Source organism: Carcharodon carcharias (assembly GCF_017639515.1).
Source record: "Carcharodon carcharias isolate sCarCar2 chromosome 39 unlocalized genomic scaffold, sCarCar2.pri SUPER_39_unloc_3, whole genome shotgun sequence".
NCBI classification, from domain to species: Eukaryota; Metazoa; Chordata; class Chondrichthyes; order Lamniformes; family Lamnidae; genus Carcharodon; species Carcharodon carcharias.
The window spans coordinates 161632-185341 of NW_024470836.1; the positions used below are offsets into that span (position 1 = coordinate 161632).

Below are 23710 nucleotides of genomic sequence, written 5' to 3' on the forward strand. Positions count from 1 at the left end.
GACACACGGAGAGAGGGGGGGACACACGGAGAGAGGGGGGGACACACGGAGAGAGGGGGGGACACACGGAGAGAGGGGGGGACACACGGAGAGAGGGGGGGACACACGGAGAGAGGGGGGACACACGGAGAGAGGGGGGACACACGGAGAGAGGGGGGGACACACGGAGAGAGGGGGGGACACACGGAGAGAGGGGGGACACGGAGAGAGGGGGGGACACACGGAGAGAGGGGGGGACACACGGAGAGAGGGGGGGACACGAGAGAGGGGGGACACAGAGAGGGGGACACAGAGAGGGGGACACAGAGAGGGGGACACAGAGAGGGGGACACAGAGAGGGGGACACAGAGAGGGGGACACAGAGAGGGGGACACAGAGAGGGGGACACAGAGAGGGGGACACAGAGAGGGGGACACAGAGAGGGGGACACAGAGAGGGGGACACAGAGAGGGGGACACAGAGAGGGGGACACAGAGAGGGGGACACAGAGAGGGGGACACAGAGAGGGGACACAGAGAGGGGGACACAGAGAGGGGGACACAGAGAGGGGGACACAGAGAGGGGGACACAGAGAGGGGGACACAGAGAGGGGACACAGAGAGGGGGACACAGAGAGGGGGACACAGAGAGGGGGACACAGAGAGGGGGACACAGAGAGGGGGACACAGAGAGGGGGACACAGAGAGGGGGACACAGAGAGGGGGACACAGAGAGGGGGACACAGAGAGGGGGACACAGAGAGGGGGACACAGAGAGGGGGACACAGAGAGGGGGACACAGAGAGGGGGACACAGAGAGGGGGACACAGAGAGGGGGACACAGAGAGGGGGACACAGAGAGGGGGACACAGAGAGGGGGACACAGAGAGGGGGACACAGAGAGGGGGACACAGAGAGGGGGACACAGAGAGGGGGACACAGAGAGGGGGACACAGAGAGGGGGACACAGAGAGGGGGACACAGAGAGGGGGACAGAGAAAGAGGGACAGAGAGAGAGGGACAGAGAGAGAGGGACAGAGAGAGAGGGACAGAGAGAGAGGGACAGAGAGAGAGGGACAGAGAGACAGAGACAGAGAGACACACAGAGAGAGAGAGAGAGAGGGACACAGAGAGAGAGAGAGAGAGAGGGACACAGAGAGAGAGAGAGAGAGAGGGACACAGAGAGAGAGAGAGAGAGACACAGAGAGAGAGAGAGAGAGAGGGACACAGAGAGAGAGAGAGAGAGGGACACAGAGAGAGAGAGAGAGGGACACAGAGAGAGAGAGAGAGAGACACAGAGAGAGAGAGAGAGAGGGACACAGAGAGAGAGAGAGAGAGAGGGACACAGAGAGAGAGAGAGAGGGACACAGAGAGAGAGAGAGAGGGACACAGAGAGAGAGAGAGAGAGACACAGAGAGAGAGGGACACAGAGAGAGAGGGACACAGAGAGAGAGGGACACAGAGAGAGAGGGACACAGAGAGAGGGACACAGAGAGAGGGACACAGAGAGAGGGACACAGAGAGAGGGACACAGAGAGAGGGACACAGAGAGAGGGACACAGAGAGAGGGACACAGAGAGAGGGACACAGAGAGGGACACAGAGAGGGACACAGAGAGGGACACAGAGAGAGGGACACAGAGAGAGGGACACAGAGAGAGGGACACAGAGAGAGGGACACAGAGAGAGGGACACAGAGAGAGGGACACAGAGAGGGACACAGAGAGGGACACAGAGAGGGACACAGAGAGGGACACAGAGAGAGGGACACAGAGAGAGGGACACAGAGAGAGGGACACAGAGAGAGGGAGACAGAGAGAGAGAGGGACAGAGAGAGAGAGGGACAGAGAGAGAGAGGGACAGAGAGAGAGAGGGACAGAGAGAGAGAGGGACAGAGAGAGAGAGAGGGACAGAGAGAGAGAGAGGGACAGAGGGCGAGAGGGACAGAGAGAGAGAGGGACAGAGAGAGAGAGGGACAGAGAGAGAGAGGGACAGAGAGAGAGAGGGACAGAGAGAGAGAGGGACAGAGAGAGAGAGGGACAGAGAGAGAGGGACAGAGAGAGAGGGACAGAGAGAGAGGGACAGAGAGAGAGGGACAGAGAGAGAGGGACAGAGAGAGAGGGACAGAGAGAGAGGGACAGAGAGAGAGGGACAGAGAGAGAGGGACAGAGAGAGAGGGACAGAGAGAGAGGGACAGAGAGAGAGGACAGAGAGAGAGGGACAGAGAGAGAGGGAGAGGAAGGGGGAGGGGGAGAGAGGGAGAGAGAAAGGGGAGAGAGAGAGAGAGAGAAAGGGGAGGGAGAGAGAGAGAGAGAGAGAAAGGGGAGGGAGAGACAGAGAGAGAGAGAGAGATAGGGGAGGGAGAGACAGAGAGAGAGAAAGGGGAGGGAGAGAGAGAGAGAAAGGGGAGAGAGAGAGAGAGAGAAAGGGGAGAGAGAGAGAGAGAGAAAGGGGAGGGAGAGAGAGAGAGAAAGGTGGGAGAGAGAGAGAGAGAAAGGGGAGTGTGAGAGAGAGATAGAGAAAGGGGGGTGAGAGAGAGAGAGAGAGCAGTGGGAGGGAGAGAGAGAGAGCAGTGGGAGGGAGAGAGAGAGAGAGCAGTTGGAGGGAGAGAGTGAGAGAGAGAGAGAAAGGGGAGAGAGAGAGAAAGGGGAGGGAGAGAGAGAGAGAGAGAGAAGAGGGAGGGAGAGAGAGAGAGTAAGGGGAGAGAGAGAGAGAGAGAAAGGGGAGAGAGAGAGAGAGAGAAAGGGGAGAGAGAGAGAGAGAGAGAAAGGGGAGAGAGAGAGAGAGAAAGGGGAGAGAGACAGAGAGAGGGAAGGGGGAGGGAGAGAGAGAGAGAAAGGGGAGGGAGAGAGAGAGAGAGAAAGGGGAGGGAGAGAGAGAGAAGGGGGAGGGTAGGGAAAGAAAAAAGCAACGATTGGTGGTCAGTCAGAGGAGGGCGAAGCGGGTGAGAGGCCCTGAGCAAGATTAAAAATCCAATCTGCTGAGAAACAGAGTGAAACTGGGATGAAAGGACGGGAATCGAATGGAGTGACGGTGGGAACCAGCGGACCAGGAGGATGAGCTCGTCCCAACGTCTTCAGACACCGAGACCCCCATCAGGCCTGGGTCAGCCTTTAGACAGAGCGTCCACGCAGAGCCCCACACCACCCCCACCACCCCCCACCCTCACCTCGCAAATCCGTCCCCTACAAGAGAGAGTGCTTGGTCACGATAGTCCCTCCACTGTGTATTCACAGCTCAACGCAACGTCCCTCAGGATGGGGCAGGTTATACCAGCAGCGGGTGCAGCTCGCAAAGCAGGGAGCAGGGCTGGGGGCGCGAGGCTGGCCACGGAGGGTCAAGCGAGGAGCAGCTTCACACTTGTCGAGGGAGAGTTCGGGGTTCTCCCTGTAGATAACAGGATGGAACTCAACAGTTTATAGGGTAGAGGAAGCGAGGCCAAAAGTGAGCCAGAGTGGGCGCCCCCGCCCCCCCGGGGAGGGAGAGCGCGAGAGCGGGCGCCCCGGGGAGGGAGAGCGCGAGAGCGGGCGCCCCGGGGAGGGAGAGCGCGAGAGCGGGCGCCCCGGGGAGGGAGAGCGCGAGAGCGGGCGCCCCGGGGAGGGAGAGCGCGAGAGCGGGCGCCCCGGGGAGGGAGAGCGCGAGAGCGGGCGCCCCGGGGAGGGAGAGCGCGAGAGCGGGCGCCCCGGGGAGGGAGAGCGCGAGAGCGGGCGCCCCGGGGAGGGAGAGCGCGAGAGCGGGCGCCCCGGGGAGGGAGAGCGCGAGAGCGGGCGCCCCGGGGAGGGAGAGCGCGAGAGCGGGCGCCCCGGGGAGGGAGAGCGCGAGAGCGGGCGCCCCGGGGAGGGAGAGCGCGAGAGCGGGCGCCCCGGGGAGGGAGAGCGCGAGAGCGGGCGCCCCGGGGAGGGAGAGCGCGAGCGGGCGCCCCGGGGAGGGAGAGCGCGAGCGGGCGCCCCGGGGAGGGAGAGCGAGAGCGGGCGCCCCGGGGAGGGAGAGCGAGAGCGGGCGCCCCGGGGAGGGAGAGCGAGAGCGGGCGCCCCGGGGAGGGAGAGCGAGAGCGGGCGCCCCAGGGAGAGAGAGCGAGAGCGGGCGCCCCAGGGAGAGAGAGCGAGAGCAGGCGCCCCAGGGAGGGAGAGCGAGAGCGCACGCCAGGGAGAGAGAGCGGGCCCGAGAGAGAGCGCGCCAGGGAGGGACAGAAAGAGCGAGCGAGCGAGGAGAGACACAGCGGAGGCGAGGGTGAGATGTAGCCAGCGATAAAGAGTACGCGAGGCAAGTTACCACCTACTCACATATGTAATGGATGCGTTCTGTCACATCAGACAACGAGACGAGAGGGTGGGTAACACAACATAAATGGCCGGGGGTGGGGGGGGTGGGGGTGGGGGGGGTTGGAAAACACAAAAAGGGAAAAATTAATGTTAACCTGTGGCGAAACCATGTTAACGAAAGACAGACACGACCAGATCCCCCGTCCCCCCCGGGCACCACCAGATCCCCCGTCCCCCCCGGGCACCACCAGATCCCCCGTCCCCCACGGGCACCACCAGATCCCCCACTGCCCCGGGAACCATCAGATCCCCCATTGCCCCGGGCACCACCAGATCCCCCGTCCCCCCGGGCACCATCAGATCCCCCATTCCCCCGAGCACGACCAGATTCCCCATTCCCGGACACCACCAGATCCCCCAAACCCGGACAGATCCCCATTCGCCCGGACACATCCCCATTTTGCCCGGACAGATCCCCATTCGCCCGGACAGATCCCCATTCGCCCGGACAGATCCCCATTCGCCCGGACAGATCCCCATTCGCCCGGACAGATCCCCATTTCGCCCGGACAGATCCCCATTCGCCCGGACAGATCCCCATTTCGCCCGGACAGATCCCCATTTCGCCCGGACAGATCCCCATTTCGCCCGGACAGATCCCAATTCCCCCCGGACACGACCAGGTTTCCCATTCCCGGACAGATCCCCATTCCCCATTCCCGGACAGATCCCCATTCCCCATTCCCGGACAGATCCCCATTCCCCATTCCCGGACAGATCCCCATTCCCCATTCCCGGACAGATCCCCATTCCCGGACAGATCCCCATTCCCCGACACAACCAAGTCCCCCCCCCCCCCACCCCGGACACGGACAGATCCCCGTCTCCCGCCCGCACCCCACCCCACCCCGGACACAGACAGATCCCTGTTTCCCCCCCCACCTTCTCACCTGGACAGATCCCTGTTACCGTACGGATCCCCCCCCCCGACACGACCAGATTCCCCATTCCCGGATAGATCCGCGTTTCTGGACATTGCCAGATCTCCTTTACCGCCTCTCCATCTTTCTCCATCACCACCCCACACTCAAGACACGAGACATATCGAGTAGGACACAAAATGAGGGTGGAATGGGCGATGACTACACAACACACCCACTCTCTCTCTCTCCCTGCCTGGCGCACACCCGCTCTCTCTCTCTCCCCCTCCTGCACACTCCCTCTCCCTCCCCCAGCGCTCCTGCTCCGCTGCTCTCCCTCTCTCCCCACCACTCCCTCTCTCTTCCCTGCTCTCCCTACCCCACTACCGCATTCTCTCTCTCTACCCCCCACTGCGCGCGCTCTCTCTCTACCCCCCCACTGCGCGCGCTCTCTCTCTACCCCCCACTGCGCGCGCTCTCTCTCTCTACCCCCCCACTGCGCGCGCTCTCTCTCTACCCCCCACTGCGCGCGCTCTCTCTCTACCCCCCACTGCGCGCGCTCTCTCTCTACCCCCCCACTGCGCGCGCTCTCTCTCTACCCCCCACTGCGCGCGCTCTCTCTCTACCCCCCACTGCGCGCGCTCTCTCTCTACCCCCCACTGCGCGCGCTCTCTCTCTACCCCCCACTGCGCGCGCTCTCTCTCTACCCCCCACTGCGCGCGCTCTCTCTCTGCCCCCCCACTGCGCGCGCTCTCTCTCTGCCCCCCACTGTGCGCTTTCTCTCTCTCTCTGCCCCCCACTGTGCGCTCTCTCTCTCTCTCTCTGCCCCCCACTGTGCGCTCTCTCTCTCTCTGCCCCCCACTGTGCGCTCTCTCGCTCTCTCTCTGCCCCCCACTGTGCGCTCTCTCGCTCTCTCTCTGCCCCCTACTGTGCGCTCTCTCGCTCTCTCTCTGCCCCCCACTGTGCGCTCTCTCGCTCTCTCTCTGCCCCCCACTGTGCGCTCTCTCGCTCTCTCTCTGCCCCCCACTGTGCGCTCTCTCGCTCTCTCTCTGCCCCCCACTGTGCGCTCTCTCGCTCTCTCTCTGCCCCCCACTGTGCGCTCTCTCGCTCTCTCTCTGCCCCCCACTGTGCGCTCTCTCGCTCTCTCTCCGCCCCCCACTGCGCGCTCTCTCTCCGCCCCCCACTGCGCGCTCTCTCTCCGCCCCCCACTGCGCGCTCTCTCTCCGCCCCCCACTGCGCGCTCTCTCTCCGCCCCCCACTGCGCGCTCTCTCTCCGCCCCCCACTGCGCGCTCTCTCTCCGCCCCCCACTGCGCGCTCTCTCTCCGCCCCCCACTGCGCGCTCTCTCTCCGCCCCCCACTGCGCGCTCTCTCTCCGCCCCCCACTGCGCGCTCTCTCTCCGCCCCCCACTGCGCGCTCTCTCTCCGCCCCCCCACTGCGCGCTCTCTCTCCGCCCCCCACTGCGCGCTCTCTCTCCGCCCCCCACTGCGCGCTCTCTCTCCGCCCCCCACTGCGCGCTCTCTCTCCGCCCCCCACTGCGCGCTCTCTCTCCGCCCCCCACTGCGCGCTCTCTCTCCGCCCCCCACTGCGCGCTCTCTCTCCGCCCCCCACTGCGCGCTCTCTCTCCGCCCCCCACTGCGCGCTCTCTCTCCGCCCCCCCACTGCGCGCTCTCTCTCCGCCCCCCACTGCGCGCTCTCTCTCCGCCCCCCACTGCGCGCTCTCTCTCCGCCCCCCACTGCGCGCTCTCTCTCCGCCCCCCACTGCGCGCTCTCTCTCCGCCCCCCCACTGCGCGCTCTCTCTCCGCCCCCCACTGCGCGCTCTCTCTCCGCCCCCCACTGCGCGCTCTCTCTCCGCCCCCCACTGCGCGCTCTCTCTCCGCCCCCCACTGCGCGCTCTCTCTCCGCCCCCCACTGCGCGCTCTCTCTCCGCCCCCCACTGCGCGCTCTCTCTCCGCCCCCCACTGCGCGCTCTCTCTCCGCCCCCCACTGCGCGCTCTCTCTCCGCCCCCCACTGCGCGCTCTCTCTCCGCCCCCCACTGCGCGCTCTCTCTCCGCCCCCCACTGCGCGCTCTCTCTCCGCCCCCCACTGCGCGCTCTCTCTCCGCCCCCCACTGCGCGCTCTCTCTCCGCCCCCCCACTGCGCGCTCTCTCTCCGCCCCCCACTGCGCGCTCTCTCTCCGCCCCCCACTGCGCGCTCTCTCTCCGCCCCCCACTGCGCGCTCTCTCTCCGCCCCCCACTGCGCGCTCTCTCTCCGCCCCCCACTGCGCGCTCTCTCTCCGCCCCCCACTGCGCGCTCTCTCTCTCCGCCCCCCACTGCGCGCTCTCTCTCCGCCCCCCACTGCGCGCTCTCTCTCCGCCCCCCACTGCGCGCTCTCTCTCCGCCCCCCACTGCGCGCTCTCTCTCCGCCCCCCACTGCGCGCTCTCTCTCCGCCCCCCACTGCGCGCTCTCTCTCCGCCCCCCACTGCGCGCTCCTCTCTCCGCCCCCCCACTGCGCGCTCTCTCTCCGCCCCCCACTGCGCGCTCTCTCTCCGCCCCCCCACTGCGCGCTCTCTCTCCGCCCCCCACTGCGCGCTCTCTCTCCGCCCCCCACTGCGCGCTCTCTCTCCGCCCCCCACTGCGCGCTCTCTCTCCGCCCCCCACTGCGCGCTCTCTCTCCGCCCCCCACTGCGCGCTCTCTCTCCGCCCCCCACTGCGCGCTCTCTCTCCGCCCCCCACTGCGCGCTCTCTCTCCGCCCCCCACTGCGCGCTCTCTCTCCGCCCCCCACTGCGCGCTCTCTCTCCGCCCCCCACTGCGCGCTCTCTCTCCGCCCCCCACTGCGCGCTCTCTCTCCGCCCCCCACTGCGCGCTCTCTCTCCGCCCCCCACTGCGCGCTCTCTCTCCGCCCCCCACTGCGCGCTCTCTCTCCGCCCCCCACTGCGCGCTCTCTCTCCGCCCCCCACTGCGCGCTCTCTCTCCGCCCCCCACTGCGCGCTCTCTCTCCGCCCCCCACTGCGCGCTCTCTCTGCCCCCCACTGCGCGCTCTCTCTCTGCCCCCCACTGCGCGCTCTCTCTCTGCCCACCACTGCGCGCTCTCTCTCTGCCCCCCACTGCGCGCTCTCTCTCTGCCCCCCACTGCGCGCTCTCTCTCTACCCCCCACTGCGCGCTCTCTCTCTGCCCCCCACTGCGCGCTCTCTCTCTGCCCCCCACTGCGCGCTCTCTCTCTGCCCCCCACTGCGCGCTCTCTCTGCCCCCCACTGCGCGCTCTCTCTCTGCCCCCCACTGCGCGCTCTCTCTCTGCCCCCCACTGCGCGCTCTCTCTCTACCCCCCACTGCGCACTCTCTCTCTCTACACCCCACCGCGCGCTCTCTCTCTCTCTCTACACCCCACCGCGCGCTCTCTCTCTCTCTCTACACCCCACCGCGCGCTCTCTCTCTCTCTCTACACCCCACCGCGCGCTCTCTCTCTCTCTCTCTACACCCCACCGCGCGCTCTCTCTCTCTCTCTCTACACCCCACCGCGCGCTCTCTCTCTCTCTCTCTACACCCCACCGCGCGCTCTCTCTCTCTCTCTCTACACCCCACCGCGCGCTCTCTCTCTCTCTCTCTACACCCCACCGCGCGCTCTCTCTCTCTCTCTCTACACCCCACCGCGCGCTCTCTCTCTCTACACCCCACCGCGCGCTCTCTCTCTCTACACCCCACCGCGCGCTCTCTCTCTCTCTCTACACCCCACCGCGCGCTCTCTCTCTCTCTACCCCCTGCTTTTAACTTTGTGCCAGAATTCCTCTATTGTGTTTTATTTAATTTTTTGGTCATGCGTGTGAATGGTAGAGCGTGTGTGGGAGAGGCAGAGAGAGAGAGAGAGAGAGAGAGTGGGTGTGGGAAAGGGTATTTAGAAAGAGTAATTATCATACCTTCATATCCCACACTGTTAATAAGCTTTGCATCTACTTTTTGTTTCTAAAAAAAAAAATTTGTTCACGGGATGTGGGTGTCGCTGGCTAGGCCAGCATTTATTGCCCGTCCCTAATCCTTCAGAGGCCATTTAAGGGTCAACTGCATGGGCTTGGAGTCACATGTAGGCCAGACCGGGTAAGGACGGCGGATTTCCTTCCCTAAAGGACATTCGCGAATCAGATAGGGTTTTTTTCTTTTAACGACGATCGGCAATGGTTTCATGGCCGTCATAATTCTTCGAATTCCATGTTTTTTTTATTGAATTCAAAAGTTTTATTGAATTCAAATTCCATATTTTTTTTAATTGAATTCAAAATTTTTATTGAATTTAAATTCCATGTTTTTCTAATTGAATTCAAAATTTTATTGAATTCAAATTCCATGGTTTTGTTTAAATTGAATTCAAAATTTTATTGAATTCAAATTCCATGCTTTTTAAATTGAATTCAAAATTTCATTAAATTCAAATTCCATGGTTTTGTTTAAATTGAATTCAAAATTTTATTGAATGCAAATTCCATGGTTTTTTTTAAATAGAATTCAAAATTCCTTTAAATTCAAATTCCATGGTTTTTTAAAATTGAATTTAAAATTTTATTGAATTCAAATTCCAAGCTTTTTAAATTGAATTCAAAATTTCATTAAATTCAAATTCCATGGTTTTGTTTAAATTGAATTCAAAATTTTATTGAATTCAAATTCCATGTTTTTTAAATTGAATTCAAAATTTCATTAAATTCAAATTCCATGTTTTTTAAAATAGAATTTAAAATTTTATTGAATTCAAATTCCATGGTTTTGTTTCGAGCCCCGCACGAATTAGGAACAGAAGAAATCAAGGGCTGCGGTGGTGGGGGGAAGGGGGAGGGGGGGCGGGGGTGGCGGCGAACGAAAAAGGCTGGAGCAGCGGAGCCGAGGATCCGCTTCCCACGTCTCGCAGGATTCGCCCCCTGAGCCTGCTGGGGCCGCCTGGCCAGTCTGTGGCTGACCTGCTGGTGACCTCAGCGCCCCCCCCCCCCCCCCCCCCCGACACACCCCCACTTCCTCCCCTCCCGCTCCCCAACCCCCACCCCGCCAATAACCTTTCACAAACACCCCCCACCCCTTGCTGGTCAAGTAACCTCCCCAACCCCCTACCCTCTCACGGCCCCCCACCCCAGCACCCTCTGTTGCCCCCTGTGGTACCCCCCCCCGCCCCCAAACCCGAGCGACTGCAATGGGGGAAAGCCGTGCGATGGGGGTGGAGGGTGGGGGCATGAACGCGCAGTGGGAACTTGCCTGGTGTTTGGGGAGCTGGGAGGGTTCCAGCTATCCAGGAAGAGGGAAGACGAAGAGGGAGAGAGAGGGGGAGAGAGAGAGAGAGACAAAACAGTTAACGCACACAGACAGCCCGATGAAGCCTCCGGCCTACTCCGCTAGTGGCCAAGGAGGCAGAGGAGGCCTTGGCTGAGCAGGTGATGGACTCCTCCCTGTGCCTGGACCGAACTACCCTCCCCCACCCCCGACAACCGACACCGCGCCTGCCCCCTGCTCAAAAAAAAACACTTCCACTTCCCACCCCCACCCCCCAGAAGTCCAGCCAAAAGGTGACCCCCACCCCCCCCCCCGCCCCCCCAAACCCCTCCCTTCCTCCCCAGGTAACACCCACCAGCGCCAGGCAAGAGCAACTTTAACTCAGTAAAGCGGCCCCCCCCCCCGTCCCCACCACCACCGGGAGCTCGTCCCAGGAACGATCCTCCAACACAAGCGGACTGGGGGGTGGTTGGTGGGGGGGAGGGGGGTGGTGGGGTGTGTGTGTGGGGGGGGTGGGGGGGAGGGGGGTGGTGGGGTGTGTGTGTGGGGGGGGGGGGGGGGGGTGGTAGGGGAGAGGCGGCCCAGACGCTCGGCCACAGACAGGGGGGAGCTTTCCAGGAACATCTGAGAGGAAGCGAGAGGGGGAGAGGGAGGCGGCGATGACAGGGTGGGAGAGCAGGGGAAGCGTCGGGAGGGAATTCCACAGCTTAGGGGATTGGAAGAGGAGGATGAGAATTGGAGGGGCTGGACGAGGTTACAGAGATAGGGAGGGAGGAGGGTGAGGGAGGGATTTGAACAGGATGAGAATTGTAGGGGCTGGAGGAGGTTACAGAGATAGGGAGAGAGGAGGGTGAGGGAGGGATTTGAACAGGAGGATGGGAATTTGAAAATCGAGGCGTTGCCGGACCGGGAACCAGTGTGGTGTTAGCGAGTCCGGGGAGGGGGAGAGTGGGAAGGCGGGGGGAGCGGAAACGAGGTAGCACACGGGGTGGGAAGGGGGTCCAACAGAGTTTGGGAGGGCGGGAGACGGGAGGAGGGAGAGGAGGGGGTGGGAACAGTCGAGTCTGGAGGTGAGGGAGGACAGGGGGACGAGGGTTTCTGCAGCTAAGGGGATCCGGAAGGGAACAGGAGCTGGGTCCCAACCGGTCTCCAGTGAAACAGAACGAGGTGGCTGACCGAGCGCCAAGGTACACTTCATTGATCTGGGACAAAATCCTGGAACTCCCTCCCTAACAGCACCGTGGGTGTACCTACACCACAGGGGAAAAAATCCTGGAACTCCCTCCCTAACAACGCCATGGGTGTACCTACACCACACGGACAAAATCCTGGAACTCCCTCCCTAACAGCGCTGTGGGTGTACCTACACCACACGGACAAAATCCTGGAACTCCCTCCCGAACAGCGCCGTGGGTGTACCTACACCACAGCGACTGCAGCAGTTCAAGAAGGAACCTCACCCACCACCTTCTCAAGGGGCAATTAGGGATGGGCAATAAATGCTGGGCCTGGCCAGCGACGGCTATATCTCCTCTGCACAACATCACCCACCCCCTCCCGACCCTCTCGAGCACACGGACTGAGGTACTCACGGGAGCAGCATGGTCCTTCCGGCCCTTGTGAGATGAGGCCACGTGGGCGAGGTACTGAATGACTTTCTTGGTGTTCTCAGTCTTGCCAGCTCCCGACTCTCCCCTGCCAGGGCACAGAGAAACACGTTTACGCAATACTGTCCTCACAACCGGAAGCAACCCCACACTCGGAGCACCGTGCACAGTTCCGTTCTCCGTATCCCCCTCGGTTAGACCACACTTGGAGCACCGTGCACAGTTCCGGTCTCCGTATCCCTCGGTTAGACCACACTGGGAGCACCGTGCACAGTTCCGGTCTCCATATCCCTCGGTTAGACCACACTGGGAGCACCGTGCACAGTTCCGGTCTCCATATCCTCCTCGGTTAGACCACACTCGGAGCACCGTGCACAGTTCCGGTCTCCGTATCCCTCAGTTAGACCACACTGGGAGCACCGTGCACAGTTCCGGTCTCCATATCCTTCAGTTAGACCACACTCGGAGCACCGTGCACAGTTCCGGTTTCCGTATCCCTCGGTTAGACCACACTCGGAGCACTGTGCACAGTTCCGGTCTCCGTATCCCTCGGTTAGACCACACTCGGAGCACTGTGCACAGTTCCGGTCTCCGTATCCCTCACCGTGCACAGTTCCGGTCTCCGTATCCCCCACGGTTAGACCACACTCGGAGCACCGTGCACAGTTCCGGTCTCCGTATCCCCCACGGTTAGACCACACTCGGAGCACCGTGCACAGTTCCGGTCTCCGTATCTCCCACGGTTAGACGGGGTGGAGAATGTGGAAGTTGCTCCCCTCTGGGGAGAGGGGGCTGGGTGCGGTGGGAGTGGAAAATCCGGGATAAACGCAGGTGGGAGAAAGGGATGTAGGGATGTGACGGCGGCAGTTGCGGGGGGGGGGGGGGGGGGGGGGGGGGGGGGAGTGAGGAAGCTCGTGGGGAGACTTGTGTTGCCCCCCACTCCCCCACCCCTTTACCTGGGGGGTGAGGAGGGGGCTCGGCAGGGAGAGGGAGAGGGAAAGTGGGGGAGTGAGGCGCTGCCGAACAAGCGAAAGGGAGTCCTGTGGTCTAAAGGGAGACCCCACTGGCGTCTCTGGTCCTGGGGGGTCCAGTTCGGGGACCCCTTCCCCACCCAATCGCTCGCCTCTCCCCCTCACCCCAACGCCTCGAACACAACCACCTCCCTGCAGCCTCCATCGTGACTCCTCACCAGGCGAGGTCAGGCAGCGAGAGAGAGAGAGAGGCTGCCTCGATGTTTACCAAGATGTGGGGACTTACGTGCAGAGGATGGACTGGTCCTCCCGATCTGAAAGAAAAGAGAGAGAGAGAGAAAGAGAGAATTTAAAACAGGAACTGGAACAGGCCCCATTCATCCCCTTCTCGAGCCTGTTATACAGGAACAGGAGGAGGACCATTCAGCCCCCTCGAGCCTGTTACACAGGAACAGGAGGATCCCATTCAGCCCCTTCTCGAGCCTGTTACACAGGAACAGGAGGAGGCCCATTCAGCCCCCTTCTCGAGCCTGTTACACAGGAACAGGAGGAGGCCCATTCAGCCCCTCGAGTCTGTTACACAGGAACAGGAGGATCCCATTCAGCCCCTTCTCGAGCCTGTTACACAGGAACAGGAGGAGGTCCATTCAGCCCTTCTCGAGCCTGGTACACAGGAAGAGGAGGATCCCATTCAGCCCCTTCTCGAGCCTGGTACACAGGAACAGGAGGATCCCATTCAGCCCCTTCTCGAGCCTGTTACACAGGAACAGGAGGAGGACCATTCAGCCCCCTCGAGCCTGTTACACAGGAACAGGAGGATCCCATTCAGCCCCTTCTCGAGCCTGTTACACAGGAACAGGAGGAGCCCATTCAGACCCTTCTCGAGCCTGTTACACAGGAACAGGAGGAGCCCATTCAGCCCCTTCTCGAGCCTGTTACACAGGAACAGGAGGAGGCCCATTCAGCCCCTTCTCGAGCCTGTTACACAGGAACAGGAGGAGGCCCATTCAGCCCCTTCTCGAGCCTGTTACACAGGAACAGGAGGAGCCCCATTCAGCCCCTTCCCGAGCCTGTTACACAGGAACAGGAGGAGCCCCATTCAGCCCCTTCTCGAGCCTGTTACACAGGAACAGGAGGAGGTCCATTCAGCCCCTTCTCGAGCCTGGTACACAGGAAGAGGAGGATCCCATTCAGCCCCTTCTCGAGCCTGGTACACAGGAACAGGAGGAGGCCCATTCAGCCCCTCGAGTCTGTTACACAGGAACAGGAGGATCCCATTCAGCCCCTTCTCGAGCCTGTTACACAGGAACAGGAGGAGGTCCATTCAGCCCCTTCTCGAGCCTGGTACACAGGAAGAGGAGGATCCCATTCAGCCCCTTCTCGAGCCTGTTACACAGGAACAGGAGGAGGCCCCATTCAGCCCCTTCTCGAGCCTGTTACACAGGAACAGGAGGATCCCATTCAGCCCCTCGAGTCTGTTACACAGGAACAGGAGGAGGCCCATTCAGCCCCTTCTCGAGCCTGTTACACAGGAACAGGAGGAGGACCATTCAGCCCCCTCGAGCCTGTTACACAGGAACAGGAGGATCCCATTCAGCCCCTTCTCGAGCCTGTTACACAGGAACAGGAGGAGCCCATTCAGACCCTTCTCGAGCCTGTTACACAGGAACAGGAGGATCCCATTCAGCCCCTTCTCGAGCCTGTTACACAGGAACCGGAGGATCCCATTCAGCCCCTTGAGCCTGTTACACAGGAACCGGAGGAGGCCCATTCAGCCCCTTCTCGAGCCTGTTACACAGGAACAGGAGGAGGCCCATTCAGCCCCTTCTCGAGCCTGTTACACAGGAACAGGAGGAGCCCCATTCAGCCCCTTCCCGAGCCTGTTACACAGGAACAGGAGGAGCCCCATTCAGCCCCTTCTCGAGCCTGTTACACAGGAACAGGAGGAGGCCCCATTCAGCCCCTTCTCGAGCCTGTTACACAGGAACAGGAGGATCCCATTCAGCCCCATCTCGAGCCTGTTACACAGGAACAGGAGGAGGCCCATTCAGCCTCTTCTCGAGCCTGTTACACAGGAACAGGAGGAGGCCCCATTCAGCCCCTTCTCGAGCCTGTTACACAGGAACAGGAGGATCCCATTCAGCCCCTCGAGTCTGTTACACAGGAACAGGAGGAGGCCCATTCAGCCCCTTCTCGAGCCTGTTACACAGGAACAGGAGGAGGACCATTCAGCCCCCTCGAGCCTGTTACACAGGAACAGGAGGATCCCATTCAGCCCCTTCTCGAGCCTGTTACACAGGAACAGGAGGAGGCCCATTCAGCCCCCTTCTCGAGCCTGTTACACAGGAACAGGAGGAGGCCCATTCAGCCCCTCGAGTCTGTTACACAGGAACAGGAGGATCCCATTCAGCCCCTTCTCGAGCCTGTTACACAGGAACAGGAGGAGGTCCATTCAGCCCCTTCTCGAGCCTGGTACACAGGAAGAGGAGGATCCCATTCAGCCCCTTCTCGAGCCTGGTACACAGGAACAGGAGGATCCCATTCAGCCCCTTCTCGAGCCTGTTACACAGGAACAGGAGGAGGCCCCATTCAGCCCCTTCTCGAGCCTGTTACACAGGAACAGGAGGATCCCATTCAGCCCCTCGAGTCTGTTACACAGGAACAGGAGGAGGCCCATTCAGCCCCTTCTCGAGCCTGTTACACAGGAACAGGAGGAGGACCATTCAGCCCCCTCGAGCCTGTTACACAGGAACAGGAGGATCCCATTCAGCCCCTTCTCGAGCCTGTTACACAGGAACAGGAGGAGCCCATTCAGACCCTTCTCGAGCCTGTTACACAGGAACAGGAGGAGCCCCATTCAGCCCCTTCTCGAGCCTGTTACACAGGAACAGGAGGAGGCCCATTCAGCCCCTTCTCGAGCCTGTTACACAGGAACAGGAGGAGGCCCATTCAGCCCCTTCTCGAGCCTGTTACACAGGAACAGGAGGAGCCCCATTCAGCCCCTTCCCGAGCCTGTTACACAGGAACAGGAGGAGCCCCATTCAGCCCCTTCTCGAGCCTGTTACACAGGAACAGGAGGAGGTCTATTCAGCCCCTTCTCGAGCCTGGTACACAGGAAGAGGAGGATCCCATTCAGCCCCTTCTCGAGCCTGGTACACAGGAACAGGAGGAGGCCCATTCAGCCCCTCGAGTCTGTTACACAGGAACAGGAGGATCCCATTCAGCCCCTTCTCGAGCCTGTTACACAGGAACAGGAGGAGGTCCATTCAGCCCCTTCTCGAGCCTGGTACACAGGAAGAGGAGGATCCCATTCAGCCCCTTCTCGAGCCTGGTACACAGGAACAGGAGGATCCCATTCAGCCCCTTCTCGAGCCTGTTACACAGGAACAGGAGGAGGCCCCATTCAGCCCCTTCTCGAGCCTGTTACACAGGAACAGGAGGATCCCATTCAGCCCCTCGAGTCTGTTACACAGGAACAGGAGGAGGCCCATTCAGCCCCTTCTCGAGCCTGTTACACAGGAACAGGAGGAGGACCATTCAGCCCCCTCGAGCCTGTTACACAGGAACAGGAGGATCCCATTCAGCCCCTTCTCGAGCCTGTTACACAGGAACAGGAGGAGCCCATTCAGACCCTTCTCGAGCCTGTTACACAGGAACAGGAGGATCCCATTCAGCCCCTTCTCGAGCCTGTTACACAGGAACAGGAGGATCCCATTCAGCCCCTTGAGCCTGTTACACAGGAACCGGAGGAGGCCCATTCAGCCCCTTCTCGAGCCTGTTACACAGGAACAGGAGGAGGCCCATTCAGCCCCTTCTCGAGCCTGTTACACAGGAACAGGAGGAGCCCCATTCAGCCCCTTCCCGAGCCTGTTACACAGGAACAGGAGGAGCCCCATTCAGCCCCTTCTCGAGCCTGTTACACAGGAACAGGAGGAGGCCCCATTCAGCCCCTTCTCGAGCCTGTTACACAGGAACAGGAGGAGCCCATTCAGCCCCTTCTCGAGCCTGTTACACAGGAACAGGAGGAGGCCCATTCAGCCCCTCAAGCCTGTTACACAGGAACAGGAGGATCCCATTCAGCCCCTTCTCGAGCCTGGTACACAGGAACAGGAGGATCCCATTCAGCCCCTTCTCGAGCCTGTTACACAGGAACAGGAGGAGGCCCATTCAGCCCCTTCTCGAGCCTGTTACACAGGAACAGGAGGATCCCATTCAGCCCCTTCTCGAGCCTGTTACACAGGAACAGGAGGAGGCCCCATTCAGCCCCCTTGAGCCTTTTCCCTATTCATTCAGATTCTTGCTGATCTGTATCTTATCTCCCCGGTTCTATGAAATTTAATCCCCATCCCCAACAGAAATCGATCAATCTCCATTTTGTACTGTCCTGCAGTCGCCCACCACAGCCTCAAACCACCGGCTCCCGTTCTATTTCAGACCTGCCCAACGAGAGGAAATAGTTTCTCCCTATCAACCCTATTGAATCCTCGATTAGATCACCCCCCCCCTTTCACCTTCAACACTCAGGGGACTTCCTAGCCTCTGAAACCTGTACTGGCACCGGGGGCGAGGGGGGGGGAGTGTCGGCCTGGATTATGCAGCTCAAATCCTAGAGTATATACATGTCCCTCCGACAGTGCAGCACTCCCTCAGTACTGGCACCGGGGGGGAGTGTCGGCCTGCAGTAGAGAGAGCAGGGCCCCAGTGAGAGCTCAGGCAATCCCATTGCTAGTACTTGCGCAGTCCTGGTGTCAATGAATGTGCAGCGCAACAGTGTAGGGTTTGCGCCTGCCCGGTGACTTTCTCCTTGCTCTTATCCATCTCCCACGGGGTCAGATGGCGGAGATGTAAGCAACACTTTTGTACCCAGGTGTAAGCATTGTTTTTGAAGTGGCTTCAAGGGAGTGGTGCAAGGGAGCGCCGCACTGTCAGAGGGTCTGTACTGAGGGAGTGCCGCATTGTCAGAGGGTCAGTACTGAGGGAGTGCTGCACTGTCAGAGGGTCAGTACTGAGGGAGTGCCGCACTGTCAGAGGGTCTGTACTGAGGGAGTGCTGCACTGTCAGAGGGTCTGTACTGAGGGAGTGCTGCACTGTCGGAGTGTCAGTACTGAGGGAGTGCCGCACTGTCGGAGGGTCAGTACTGAGGGAGTGCTGCACTGTCAGAGGGTCAGTACTGAGGGAGTGCTGCACTGTCAGAGGGTCAGTGCTTTTTTTTTATTGATTCAAGGAATGTGGGCGTCGCTTGCTGGGTCAGCATTTATTGCCCATCCCTAATTGCCCCTTGAGAAGGTGGGGGTGAGCTGCCTTCTTGAACCGCTGCAGCCCCTGTAGGTACACCCACGGCGCTGTTAGGGAGGGAGTTCCAGGATTTTGTCCCTGTGGTGTAGGTACACCCACGGCGCTATTCGGGAGGGAGTTCCAGAATTTTGTCCCTGTGGTGTAGGTACACCCACGGCGCTGTTAGGGAGGGAGTTCCAGGGTTTTTTCCCTGTGGTGTAGGTACACCCACGGCGCTGTTAGGGAGGGAGTTCCAGGATTTTGTCCCTGTGGTATAGGTACACCCACGGCGCTGTTAGGGAGGGAGTTCCAGGATTTTGTCCCTGTGGTGCAGGTACACCCACGGCGCTGTTAAGGAGGGAGTTCCAGGAATTTGTCCCTGTGGTGTAGGTACACCCACGGCGCTGTTAGGGAGGGAGTTCCAGGATTTTATCCCTGTGGTGTAGGTACACCCACGGCGCTGTTAGGGAGGGAGTTCCAGGATTTTGTCCGTGTGGTGTAGGTACACCCATGGTGCTGTTAGGGAGGGAGTTCCAGGATTTTGTCCCTGTAGTGTAGGTGCACCCACGGCACTGTTTGGGAGGGAGTTCCAGGATTTTGTCCCTGTAGTGTCGGTGCACCCACGGCGCTGTTAGGGAGGGAGTTCCAGGATTTTGTCCCTGTGGTGTAGGCACATCCACGACGCTGTTAGGGAGGGAGTTCCAGGATTTTGTCCATGCGGTGTAGGTACACCCACGGCGCTGTTAGGGAGTGAGTTCCAGGATTTTGTCCCTGTGGTGTAGGTACATCCACGACGCTATTAGGGAGGGAGTTCCAGGATTTTGTCTGTGTGGTGTAGGTACACCCACGGCGCTGTTAGGGAGTGAGTTCCAGGATTTTGTTCCTGTGGTGTAGGTACACCCACGGCGCTGTTAGGGAGGGAGTTCCAGGATTTTGTCCCTGTGGTGTAGGTACACTCACGGCGCTGTTAGGGAGGGAGTTCCAGGATTTTGTCTGTGTGGTGTAGGTACACCCTTGGCGCTGTTAGGGAGTGAGTTCCAGGATTTTGTCCCGTGTGGTGTAGGTACATCCACGACGCTGTTAGGGAGGGAGTTCCAGGATTTTGTCTGTGTGGTGTAGGTACACCCACGGCGCTGTTAGGGAGTGAGTTCCAGGATTTTGTTCCTGTGGTGTAGGTACACCCATGGCGCTGTTAGGGAGGGAGTTCCAGGATTTTGACCAAGTGACAGTGAAGGAACGGCCAATATATTTCCAAGTCAGGATGGTGAGTGGCTTGGAGGGGAACTTCCAGGTGGTGGTGTTCCCCATGTGTCTGCTGCCCTTGTCCTTCTAGATGGTAGTAGTCGTGGGTTTGGAAGGTGCTGTCGAAGGAGCCTTGGTGAATTCCTGCAGTGCATCTTGTAGATGGTACACACACTGCTGCTACTTTGCGTTGGTGGTGGAGGGAGTGAATGTTTGTGGATAGGGGAGCCGATCAAGCGGGGCTGCTTTGTCCTGGACGGTGTCGAGCTTCTTGAGTGTTGTGGGAGCTGCACTCATCCAAGCAAGTGGGGAATTTCCCATCATACTCCTGACTTGTGCCTTGTAGATGGTGGACAGGCTTTGGGGAGTCAGGATGTGAGTGACTCTCCGCAGGATTCCCAGCCTCTGACCTGCTGTTGTAGCCACAGTATTTATGTGGCTGGTCCCAGTTCAGTTTCTGGTTAATGGTAACCCCCAGGATGTTGATAGTGGGAGATTCAGTGATGGTAATGCCATTGAATGTCAAGTGGCGCTGTTGGATTCTCTCTTGTTGGACATGGTCCTTGCCAGATACTTGTGTGGAGTGAATGTTACTCGCCACTTGTCAGCCCTGAGCCTGGATATTGTCCAGGTCTTGCTGCATTTGGACATGGAGCTGCTTCAGTATCTGAGGTGTCATGAATGGTGCTGAACATTGCGCAATCATCAGCGAACATCCCCACTTCTGACCTTATGATGGAAGGAAGGTCATTGGTGAAGCAGCTGAAGGTCGTTGGGCCGAGGACACTAACCCTGAGGGACTCCTGCAGTGATGTCCTGGAGCTGAGATGACTGACCTCCAACGACCACAACCATCTTCCTTTGCGCTGGGTATGACTCCAACCAGCGGAGAGTTTTCCCCCTGATTCCCATTGACTCCAGTTTTGCTGGGGCTCCTTGATGTCACACTCGGTCAAATGCTGCCTTGATGTCAAGGGCAGTCACTCTCCCCTCACCTCGGGAGCTGAGCTCTTGTGTCCATGTTTGAACCGAGGCTGTAATGGGGTCAGGAGCTGAGTGACTCTGGCGGAACCCAAACTGGGCATCAGCAAGCAGGTTATTATTAAGCAAGTGCTGCTTGATAGCTCTGTTGATGGCCCCTTCCATTACTTTACTGATGATGGAGAGTAGACTGATGGGGAGGTAATTGGCCGGGTTGGATTTGTCCTGCTTCTTGTGGAAAGGACATACCTGGGCAATTTTCCATGTAGCTGGTGTTAGGGGGAAGTACGTAAGTCAGAAGTTACGGTAAGGGAGAATTTATTGAAAAGGGATGAATTACTTAAAATCTCCAGGTGACCAGGACTACCAAGCACATTGGCTGATAAAGGTTCCCAGTTGAACCTTGCACAGCCTTCGGGCCTGCAAACAACAGAAAGGTCTTGGAGCCAGACTGGAGTCAGAGGGGCAATGACAGCTAAGATTAAGTATACTCTTCAACAGATAGGGGAAGAATAGATGGTCCCAGCTTAGATAGGAGGGAAGATCTCTGCCTGGGTGAAAACAAACAGCGACATATGGTGCACGTACTTGTTACCAGAGATGTCTGTTTAATGTAGACCTGTATGTTGGCCAGATCGAAATCTGGAAACTGTTCTTGTACGTGGCCAATAATGTATAAATATGATGAACACTTGTGGTTTAGCAGAGTGCTATCAAGCTGTATCGAGGTGGTTCTCTCCTTGCAATTGCTCGAATAAATGATCGTGACCTGTACCTGATACTCCTATAGTCCGTTGGCAAAGTGACCACAACAGCGGCTAGATGCCAGTGTTGTAGCTGTACTGGAACAGCTTGGCTAGGGGCACAGCAAGTTCTGGAACACAAGTCTTCAGTACCATTGCTGGAATATTGTCAGGGCCCATAGCCTTTGCAGTATCCAGTGCCTTGAGCCATTTCTTGATATCACGTGGAGTGAATCGAATTGGCTGGAGACTGGCATGTGTGATGCAGGGGTCCTCCGGAGGAGGCCGAGATGGATCATCCACTCGGCACTTCTGGCTGAAGATTGTAGCGAATGCTTCAGCCTTATCTTTTGCTCTGATGTGCTGGGCTCCTCCATCATTGAGGAAGGGGATATCTGTGGAGCCTCTTCCTCCAGTGAGTTGTTTAATTGTCCACCACCATTCACAACTGGATGTGGCCGGACTGCAGAGCTTAGATCTGACCCGTTGGTTGTGGGATCGCTTAGCTCTGTCTATCACTTGCTGCTTCTGCTGTTTGGCACACAAGTAGTCCTGTGTTGTAGCTTCACCAGGTCAACACCTCATGTTTAGGTATGTCTGGTGCTGCTCCTGGCATGCCCTCCTGCACTCTTCACTGAACCAGGGTTGACCCCCTGGCTTGATGGTAATGGTAGAGTGGGGGATATCCTGGGCTGTGAGGTTACAGATTGTGTTCGAGTACAATTCTGCTGCTGCTGATGACCCACAGCGCCTCATGGATGCCCAGTCTTGAGTTGCTAGATCTGTTCAAAATCTGTCCCATTTAGCACGGTGGTAGTGCCACACAACACGATGGAGGGTATCCTCAATGTGAAGGTGGGACTTTGTCTCCACAGTGACTGTGCGGTGGTCACTCCCACCAATACGGTCATGGACAGATGCATCTGCGGCAGGCAGGTTGGTGAGGATGAGGTCAAGTATGTTTTTCCCTCTTGTTGGTTCCCTCACTACCTGCCGCAGACCCAGTCTAGCAGCTATGTCCTTTAGGACTCGGCCAGCTCGGTCAGTAGTGGTGCTACCGAGCCAATCTTGGTGATGGACATGGAAGTCCCCCACCCAGAGAAAATTCTGCGCCCTTGCCACCCTCAGTGCCTCCTCCAAGTGGTGTTCGACATGGAGGAGCACTGATTCATCAGCTGAGGGAGGGGGGTACGTGGTGATCAGCAGGAGGTTTCCTTGCCCATGTTTGACCTGATACCATGAGGCACCATGGGGTCTCATGAGTCAATGCTGGAGGCTCCCAGAGCAACTCCCTCCCGACTGTATACCACTGTGCCCCCACCTCTGCTGGGTCCATCCTGCCCGTGGGACAGGACATACCCAGGGATGGTGATGGTGGTGCCTGGGACATTACCCGTAATGATTGTGTGGGGATGACTATGTCAGGCCGCTACTTCACTAGTCTGAGAGACAGCTCTCCAAATCTCGAGGGAGCGCCGCCCTGTCGGAGGGTCAGCGCCGAGGGAGCGCTGCCCTGTCGGAGGGTCAGCGCCGAGGGAGAGCCGCCCTGTTGGAGGGTCAGCGCCGAGGGAGAGCCGCCCTGTCGGAGGGTCAGCGCCGAGGGAGCGCCGCCCTGTCGGAGGGTCAGCGCCGAGGGAGCGCCGCACTGTCGGAGGGTCAGCGCCGAGGGAGCGCCGCACTGTCGGAGGGTCAGCGCCGAGGGAGCGCCGCACTGTCGGAGGGTCAGCGCCGAGGGAGCGCCGCCCTGTCGCTGGTAGATGTATATACTCTAGGATTTGAGCTCCATAATCCAGGCCGACACTCCCCCCGGTGCCAGTACTGAGGGAGTGCTGCACTGTCGGAGAGAGATGTGTATACTCTAGGATTTGTGATCCCCGGTCCTGGGGCCCGATATTAATTACCTCAGCCAACATCACTAAAACAAAACAGACGAGGTAGGCCCATTGTCACACTGCTGTTTGCGGGAACTTGCTGTGCACGAACTGGCTGCCAGGGTTTCCCCTCCTTACGACAGAGTCCCTCACTGCAGAAGGCGGTCTTTCTGTGAGGCTTTCTGAGCTGCCCTGCATTCCCTGCCAGGGCGGTGCCACTTTCAAACAGACACCAGCGTCATTGTCTCCTCTCTCTAACCGGTCGAACCAGTGTGAGAAAGGCTGCAGGCAGCCTTTGAGGGAAGCGCTGCTGGAGTCCGTGGGAATCGACACGAGCGACTGGATCGCAGCCAGCTCTACCACTGCCACAGGGTCGCTTCCAAACACACGAGGCAGCCTCGCGCGCAGTTAAAATAGAGGACCCAAAAGGATTGGACAGCCCATCCCCCCCCACACCTCAGTATCACTGCCACGGGCCAATGTTTAACCAGCAACTTTCTATTTCACTCTTAAACCCCTCTCTGCTTCACCTCCAGCCCGTACAATTCTCATCCCCCTATACAAATCCCTCCCTCACTATCTCTAACCTCCTCCAACCCCTATTCTCATCCTCCTGTTCAAATCCTCC

General features: G+C 59.3%; 1 protein-coding gene across 1 annotated transcript in view; it reads right to left on the reverse strand.

Moving 5' to 3' along the window:
- The window catches only part of LOC121274962 (myosin-10-like), a 163330-nt gene that overhangs the window by 129176 nt on the left and 10444 nt on the right, over nt 1-23710 (reverse strand). Inside the window, exons 2-4 of the mRNA XM_041182334.1 lie at nt 13258-13365; nt 11986-12088; nt 4261-4278 (exon numbers count right to left, since the gene is read on the reverse strand). Of these exons, the coding sequence (XP_041038268.1) occupies nt 4261-4278; nt 11986-12088; nt 13258-13365 (229 nt within the window). The remainder of the gene's footprint in view (nt 1-4260; nt 4279-11985; nt 12089-13257; nt 13366-23710) is intronic.